Source organism: Oncorhynchus kisutch, linkage group LG30 (genome assembly GCF_002021735.2).
Source record: "Oncorhynchus kisutch isolate 150728-3 linkage group LG30, Okis_V2, whole genome shotgun sequence".
Lineage (NCBI taxonomy): Eukaryota > Metazoa > Chordata > Actinopteri > Salmoniformes > Salmonidae > Oncorhynchus > Oncorhynchus kisutch.
In genome coordinates this window covers 7,981,959-7,991,100 of record NC_034203.2, presented here as the reverse complement: position 1 = coordinate 7,991,100, position 9,142 = coordinate 7,981,959, and the positions used below count along the sequence as shown (strand labels likewise).

Sequence of the window (9,142 nt, the reverse complement as noted above, 5' to 3'; positions counted from 1 at the left end):
TTGTTACCGACCTACAGCGCATAGGCATTTTGTTTTTGTCAATTAACGTAGCAATTATATGTCATGGCTAATGCGATATAGGAATAATTCAACCGTTATCACCTTCTGACACGTGAGAAAATGTGCATGTGTTTACAAACAGCATATTGTGACACCCTGCTTGGCAAGATAAGTACATACCCCATATCATATGGCGCACTACTGAATGTCCCGGATATTCCTCGCACCGGAAGAGAAGGGGTACATTTCCCAGCCATCTTGTGGCAGTATCTAGCGAATTGTTCGCAGCCAGCCTCGTAGAATCGGAGGTAAATCCCGCTGAAGGGGCGCCATCATGCCCGGACAACTGCAAGAAGGCTTCGGCTGCGTCGTAACGAATCGGTTTGACCAGCTATTGGATGATGAATCAGATCCGTTCGAGGTGTTAAAGGCGGCGGAGAACAAGAAGAAAGAGGCGGCCGCAGCTAGTATCACCAAGTCTGCAGCCCAAGCTGCCAAGCAGCCCAAGAAAGAGTCACAGAAGGACAGGAAGAATCCGCTCCTTGACAAAAAAGATGAAACTCAGGCTCCAGTACCTCCGAAGAAAGAAGGTAAGGTTCACACTCACACGTTGGTATTGCGTTTTTTTATTTTATATTTCAAAACCTGCAAAAACCTAGCCAGCTTGGTAACAACAACATGATGAGGGTCAACATGGTACCTGTCCTGTTGTGATCAATTTAGACGGCAAAAGAACCCACTGCAAACATGCACATATCCAATGCATGATTATTGGACAGGTTAATCATGCATTGGATATGTACTGTATATCACCCAACAGTGCACTCATGCTATCCTTTCGCAGATATGAATTCCACCTGCAGGATGTGGATTGTTTGTAGATGATACTCCAGTGGTAGTTGCGCAGTAAAATGTGTTTGTCATGAAAAAGCTCGAGTTTGGTGGGCATGTATATGAATTAGATAACGTATTTCTTTGCGGAGCAAAAAGGTAGCTGGCTCGTCTAGGATTTGCGGGGCATGTTTGCTGCGCAGTTAGCTAACGTTAGCTATTCTTCAAAACACTGATGCGACTAAACTGTATAAAAAAAAAAAATCTCGAGTTTAACGTCAAGGCCCGTGCGTTATCATGCAAGTACATCATTGGGTAGGTAGCTAGCCAACCAAAGTCCCATGCTTGTTGTTGTTCCAGCATTTTGGTAGAAACAGGCAAACACAGGTAGAAAACCTTGCACCGTTTAATTGATCTAGTTAATACATAGTTAGCACTGTTTTGTGTTGTTGGTTCAAACGGTTTGTGCAGTAACGTGTTGTGACAGTCGTTGACAGAACGTGCTGGCGTTTTATCTTTGCAGAAGCATTTCCAAACAGATCATCTTAGCTACTTTCGTTAGCTAGTTTGCTGAATTACTAGCTAAGTTACTAGGATTTCGTCTACGTGCATGCGCTGTATTTTTTTTGTAAACAAGTGATTTGGCCAGATGTCCTCAACTACACAAATATAAATACCATGCCTACATGCACTGAAAGCAGGCGTGTCTGCCTTGAGTCAAGAGTGCATGCTGTCAAAGTAATAAACCACGACAGGGTGTAGCTAACACTCCACACCCTCATGAGATAGGTCATACCAGACAAGCTGATTAGCTAACACATTTGCTGACAACTGACCCATATTTCATGTTAAATGCTTACTTGAAGCTCCTCGTGCAATTCGTCTCTAGTCTAGACACCAGCGCATTATACCACTCTTGGTTGTATTATACTTTTTGGTTACACATTATTTGGCTCCAACACCCATTATCAGACCAAAACATGTTTTAATCAAAAGGTATTATTGATGATAAAGAGTGGTGAATGTTCATGGGATTTTTCACTGCACAACCCTTTTCATTTCTCTGTAGTCATCTCTGGCCAATGCTGAGTGATTGGCCACATCTAAAGCCTCCATGTGTTGTTGTGGTAGCAGTTATCAGGCGGGTGGGCCGAAGGCCGGACCAGCAGGGCCAGCCTGGCACCCAGGGTGGGCAGGGGGAGGGCCGGCCCACCGGCGACAGGAGGCCGGACAACAGGAGACCCCCACGCGAGCGCCGCTTCGACAAACCCCTTGAGGACAAGCCCGACGGTGGAGAAAGAGGAGAGTTCTCTGCAGACAAGTGAGTAATTGCTGTAGTAAATGACAATGTCAGGTGGCACCAGACTTTGACTGTGGTGTGAAGAAAAAAAGTCTAAATTGAAATCATACCTATCCTTGCATGTTTTTTTATTTTTAACTTTCAATAAAGTATTATTCAAAGTTCTGAGCTGATCCTATCTGCCCTCCTTGATGCAAAGTCTGTGTGTGTGTCCCTCATCAGGCCTCTAGGAGACCGGCCCCCCAGAGGGCGTGGTGGCAGCCGTGCTGGGCGTGGTGGACGGGGACGGGGCATGGGCCGGGGCGACAGCTTCGACTCCCGCGGCAAACGGGACTTCGACAGACACAGCAGTGGCGACAAACCGTGAGTCATTTCTGCTCCGAGTCCTCAAAGGATTTTTTTTGGGGGGGGGATTTGATCTTCAGATGCTCTGTGACTAGTGATGGTAGTGCATTTGGTTTCATGTTTGTCTCAACAGTCAGAAATCTGAGGAGAAGCGTGGCGGGAGTGGTGTTCACAACCGGGGAAACCCCAAGGATGAAACGAGGTGGGTGTTCCAAAAATCCGAACCTATTTCCTTAAATGGAGACCGATCAGACCCATTATGTGCAAGGTCCTACACGGAGGAAGTCCTGGCTTTGTTGATATTGACTGATTTCTGCTTTTGCCCCAGAGGGGATGAATAAATTGAATTTCTGTTCCCAGTGTTGATGCCGAACAGACTACTGCCCCTGAGGAAACCCCTGAGGGAGTGGAACACACCCCTGCTGACTCTGAGAATAAGTGAGTACCCTCCTGGACTTGTCCAGTTACCCCCCCCCCCACACACCCCAGGACTCCTGCTCTGACTGAAACGGGACAACCAACTCATTTCTCTCCTTTTTCATTTAACCTTTATTTTTACAGGTTAAATCAAATTTTTGCATGGGAAACCTATTCTTGGAGTTAACATCACTGTACTGGTTCACTAGGGTGCTCCATTCAGTCTGATCTCAACGTTCAATTCATCACATGGTCCACAACGCACGTAGCACTACAGTCAATCTAGAAGAAATCTAAAACGACAAACCCAATTGGAAAGCTAACAGACTGCTAATGGCTTGCAGTAACAGATGCGTCTCCGTCTCTTCCAGGGAGAACGAAGTAGAGGAACCTAAGGAGGAGGGCCCCAAGGAGATGACCCTGGACGAATGGAAGGCCATGCAGGATAAGGAGCGTGCCAAGGTGGAGTTTAACATCCGCAAGCCCAACGAGGGCGCCGACAGCAAGTGGAACAAGGGCTACATGCTGCACAAGTCCAAGAGTGAAGATGTCAGCGACGAAAAGCCTAAAGATGTAAGTGACACAAACTGTGCAAAATGTTTGCTTATCTATCGCTGCGCTGTCATGTATATTTTATGTTTTGCCATTGTATTTAGTTGTATTTTTAACATTTCATTATTTTTTTCAACCCTATATTTGAGCAAAGTATGTGTTTTTTAGATTAAGGATGTGACTGAATCGTTTAAATCATTTGTTTTCATTTCAAATCTATCTGAAGTCAAAACATCTACAGATATACTCTACTGAATTAATATTGGTGAATGTTCAAGAAGTGTAGGATTAGCTGTACTGTTGTGTTTCAAGTTTGAAAAGGAGTTGCAATTAGAGAAGTTTGATTCTTATTGACTGATCAACGCTAATGAAGTATGCACATCTTTAAGGTATTGATTTATTGTTTTGTTTCTGTATTAGCCACCAAAAGGGCTGATATAAACCAGATTGTAATGCAAACCAGATAAAAACCCTCCCCATGAGGCTGTCATTACAAAAGTGCTCGGTCTTATTGTTGGTCCTTTCTCTTGGATGTTGCAGAGACCAGCTGTGATTGATACTCCGGAGATTGAAGAGTTGACCCCCTTGTTCAAGGTACCTGTTTCATATATTCAACCCATGACAGTTCTGATAAAACAAGCCTTCATCTACACATGCATACACATTGGCATAGTAGTTCAATTATGTCGAACAATAGTATGTTGGCTATTTGAGTTTACATGGTTGCATGAGTGGACTCTTGTCTAAATGTAAAACTCTAGCTCTGACTAAATGTAAACAAAGTCAAATCTCCTCCATCAGGGCAACCCTGATGAAATCGGCCCGGACCACCACTTCCGCAAGCCCGCCAACGACATCACAGCCCAGCTGGAGATCAACTTTGGAGACCTGGGCCGCCCTGGGCGCGGGCGCGGGGGAGCCCGTGGAGGAAGGGGAGGCCGCGGTGGAGGAGGCGGCCGATCCGACCGTCCGGTTCGCGCAGGGGGAGTTCGACCCGAAAAGGTAACGCTAATTGAGGCTGTTGTAACTGACCACAAATGGTTGTAAATAATGATCACAAAAGGCTACGGTTACTAGGGCCCTATAAAATCAGTTTTATTTTTTTGTTACATTTTTTCCCAAGTCCCATTTTCCAGGTTTCTGTTTTTTTAGGTTCTCTCTCAAAATCACACTTGTTAATGATTTTTTTTTTTTTAAAGAACAGAACATCCATTTATTTACAAGTTCACAACAATGCTTAACCGCTCTAGGGTATGATCTGGCCAACATCCAGTGAGGTTGCAGAGCGCCAAATTCAATTACAGAAATGCTCATTATAAAAATTCAGAAAACAAAACATATTTTACATAGGTTTAAAGATTAACTTCTCGTTAAACCTACCACAGTGTTAAATTTATAAAATGCTTTTCGGCGAAAGCATACCTAACCCAGAACACAGCCCAGTTGACAAATTATTACAAACAGTAACCAGCCAAGCAGAAGCGTTACAAAACTCAGAAATAGAGAGAGAATTAATCCCTTACCTTTGATCTTCATATGGTTGCAATAAGAAGACATTCATTTACTCAATAAATGTTCCTTTTGTTCGATGAAGTCTCTTTATATCCAAAAACCTCTGTTTTGTTAGCTCATTTTCTTCAGTAATCCACAGGCTCAAACTCAGTCAAAACAATCAGACAAAAAAATCCAAATTGTATCCGTAAAGTTCATAGAAACATGTCAAACGATGTTTATATTCAATCCTCAGGTTGTTTTTTGTTTTTTTTGCCTAAATGATGTATAATATTTCTACCGGACAAAAACGTCATCAATATAAAAGGTAAACAAGAAATGCACACGTGCCTGAAAAAACTCTGCGACAAGTTAGGGTCCACTCGTTCAGACTAGTCTTACTCCCTCATTTATAAGAATACAAGCCTGAAACTATTTCTAGACTGTTGACATCTAGTGGAAGGCATAGGACCTGTAAATGGAGTCCTAAGTCAATGAATACTGTAATGGCATTGAATAGAAAACTACAAAACCAAAAATAAAACTACTTCCTGAATGGAAATCAGTTCTGTTATACTCACAGATACTTTTAACAGTTTTGGAAACTTTAGAGTGTTTTCTATCCAAATCTACCAGTTATATGCATATCATATCTTCTGGGCCCGAGTAGCAGTCCGTTGAATTTGGGCATGCTTTTCATCCAAAATTCCGAATGCTGCCCCCTAACCTAGAGAGGTTAAACCACATCAAGAGACCACTTTTGAGGTCTGGGGGAAAATATATATATATATATATATATATATATATATTTTTTTTTTTTTGATTTTGGGGTGTTCAACTTAAATGCAAGTGAGCAAGAGATTGTTTGTTTTAGCAGTCTTTCTGTAGTGCTCCTGTGATTTCAGAGGTTGCAAAACAAATTACCTGCTGATGCAAATAATCACAATATCATTCTGCCAAGTAGGCATAGAGTACTTTGTAGCCAACATTTAATTGAGATGGTTTTTGGGAAAGCCTTTCCATCTCTACCAGGTTATTATTAGCATCATCGCTATCGGCTACACAAAGTGTAGACATAACGTGCACACACAGACAGGAGCATTCCTGTGCTGTTTCAAATTTGCGCGAAAATAAGAATCCGTAACGTATTATGTCCATGTCAGATGATTAACTTGGGCTAATGTAAGGCATTTCTGAATAAGTTCAATACATTTAGTTGATTTCTCTACAAAATTCTATACATTTTTGAATATTGTTGAATTCCGATTTAATGTCTGGATTCCATGACTCCGTCTGCGTTCTCCGCAACGCAGCTTGTATAGGACCCTAGGTTACTGACCACAGAAAGCTGTTTTCACTGACCACAAAATGAAATTCTGTGCTGAAGTTGACTATTGTTTTGAACTGTGTTGCTCATCTATAATCTCCCAACTGCAAAACATTTTCTCCCTACTGAACATGACCCATTATTCTCAGAGCTTTTATAAATGTCTGATTTTTAATTTTAATTTTTTCTCTCTCTTGGTCCCCAGCCAGGTGGAGTGTCTGTTCCCAATGTTGACGATCCAGAGGCCTTCCCAGCCCTGGCCTAAGACTTCAGCATCGCCACCAGCCCGCTCCGTCAGCGCCTCCACCCCCCTCCTATGAGGCTTGCATGCTTACAACTTCAAGTAGATGAGAGAAGAGAAAAAAAAGGAAATGATTTTAACGACGAAAAGAAGACAGTCATCCATACCATTCACAGCTGAGGACTGAAATTTTAACCTGTTTTGAAAGGACTGATAAAAAGACAAAAAAAAGAGGAAAAATTACTTCTCTTGTTACACTGAAGCAAATTATTGGTAGAAGTTTTGTATTTAGAGACAAGATAGCAGGGATGTTTTCATATATTATTTGTTTTTTTTCAGAGATTATGCGTATATACTTCATGGATATTTTTTTTGTATTGCTGCTTGAATATATGCATTTCCAAGATTGAGGTTGAAGTGTGTGTGTTCCTCCTTAGGCTTTGGCTGGCTTTCCTCATGACTTTACCTGAATATTTTGTGGTCATCTTAGACAAGCTTTTATTTTGAAGGGGTGACTTAAGTCATGCATTACTCAGATGTTAAACTTTAAAATGTGTTTTAGTACCTTTGTACTAAATCTATGAACTGTGTTTTTAAAAGTAGTGTCTCCTTTATAAGTGTAATGTTTCTGCTTGTTATGCAGTGAAAGTTGATGCCTCTGGTTTCCTTTTATTTTCCTATTGATAGCTTGGCTCTTATTTTTCTGGTGGACCAGTGGTTGGTGTGTTTTATCCCTGGTCCAGATGTTACTACCTGTGTCTTTAGGGCAGCCATGGCCCAAATGTGTATCTAGGCTGGTCCTTGTAGGTTGTACAGGCTATACTATTAGTAACCTTAAGACCACTATGCGAATATATTGTATTTTGTGTGTGTGTGTGTGTGTGTGTGTGAGAAGGTGTGATTGGGTTGACTGTGAACAATAATTACTTAAACACTTGAAGTACTCCCCTGCCACGAACTTGACATTCTTCAGGAACTTGACCACAAGTTCAAAAGCAGCTCGGTTTGGCCTGAAGTAGTTTTTATTTCTGAGAACATAGAAACGACTATCTAGGTAAGATTGTGGACATATCTTGCAATTAGAGTATTTGATAAATGTAGTATTTGTAGTCCTATCTTTTAGAGTTTGCAAAGCACTTGTTCCTATCAGCACCAGAACTCTGAAGTAAAGCCCTTTTTAAAATTGTATTTTATTTTTCCCTCTTGTGATCATCTTTGCTGTTATTTTTGCATTTTGTTATAATTACTACAGCAGCACTACAGCATAATTTGTCTGAAAGAAATGTGCCGTTCAATGTGGAGCAATCGAGTGCTACAGAATGTATGACTGCTAATCGTGCTTGTAGTCATCTGTGTCTTGCATTTCCAGGCTATGTTTTATTGTACCGAAGTAGGTATACTTCACACATTGGGTTTGGGGAAGGGGTATATTTTACTATTTTAAGTGACTGAAAGCTTTATATTCCAATGCTCTGGAAAGACTTGCTGGTAATACAGGGACACAGGTGACTGGAGCAAACCTTTTGTAGGACTGTTTGAGCCATTTGACGGTAGACTTCTCTGCAAACATCCCTGTTCTAATAAATTGCTTAGAGGTGTTAAATGTATTCTGCCCCTGGCAGTGAGTTGTGTGAGATCATTACTGTGACTTTTAAAAAGAACACTTAAAAAAAAAAGTGTTTTTCTATATTCAGGCTGTGTGTGATTTTTCTTGGGGGGGGTTTATTCAATGTTATGTCGTAAGATCGATAGGACTGCATATGGTAGCAGATTACATTGTCAACACAGAAATTATGTTTTAGGTTATATCCAGATAGCACATTTTTAAAGGCCCAGTGCAGTCAAAATGTGATTTTCCTGTGTTTTTATATATTTCTACACTGAGGTTGGAATAATACTGTGAAATTGCAAAAAATGTATGATAATGCCCCTTTTGGTGTAAGAGCTGTTTGAAAAGACTGCATGAATTCAGCCTGTTTTGGTGGGATGGAGTTTTGGCCTGCCTGGTGACAACACAATGATTGAATAGACCAATAAGAAAAAGTTCCAAACTTTTCTGCCAATAACAGCTAGTTTTCCCCTCCCTCAGACCACTTCCAGACAGTCCTAGCTAAATTATTGTTTGAGAAATAGCTAAGAATCTATTTTTGTTTTTTTTCCAACCATTTTAATTGCAAACTATCACAGTAAGGTACGTAATTGTTACCCAGTAATGATTTTATATTGAGAGAAAAACATTTGCATTGGACAATTAAAATTTGATAAAAGATTCAAGTGTTAAACTAATACTATTGGAAATCACAACACACACTATTGGAAATCACAACACACACAAGATGATGCCAACCATAGATTACATAAATGTTCAATTTCTTAGGCCAGGCAGGCTTTCCTTATGACATGGAATATTGATATGAAAACCTGGTTTTAATGTCTATGATAAAAATATGGGAGTGTGGGCGCGTTCGAGCGGATCACTTCTGTCAGGTCGTCGACCATTGTTGGTCACCGCTTTTCAAAGTGTGTTGCATTATGGTTATAAAAATCGTCTGGCTTGCAACTACGTGTCAACTGTGTCAACAAAAGTCGTATGACCAAAGGTCATGCCGCTTTTGATGAAGTCGCAGCAGTTGCTTCT

The 9,142-nt window shown here is 41.0% G+C and overlaps 1 protein-coding gene across 3 annotated transcripts; it reads left to right on the top strand.

Annotated features, from left to right (window-relative positions):
* Positions 1-181: 181 nt before the first annotated feature.
* On the top strand, positions 182-8,193 carry LOC109875114 (plasminogen activator inhibitor 1 RNA-binding protein). 3 transcript variants are annotated; one of them, XM_020467311.2, is made up of 9 exons: positions 182-590; positions 1,963-2,152; positions 2,354-2,494; positions 2,610-2,678; positions 2,837-2,914; positions 3,265-3,466; positions 3,986-4,039; positions 4,247-4,447; positions 6,469-8,193. In XM_020467311.2, exons 1-9 carry the CDS (start codon positions 335-337, stop codon positions 6,526-6,528), a joined length of 1,251 nt encoding a protein of 416 aa, XP_020322900.1. In that variant the 5' UTR covers positions 182-334; the 3' UTR covers positions 6,529-8,193. The 3 variants fall into 3 exon arrangements, with proteins under 3 accessions (XP_020322900.1, XP_020322901.1, XP_020322902.1); XM_020467312.2 differs by having other exon boundaries at positions 200-590; positions 1,966-2,152; XM_020467313.2 differs by having other exon boundaries at positions 200-590; positions 1,901-2,152.
* The last annotated feature ends 949 nt before the right edge of the window (positions 8,194-9,142 follow it).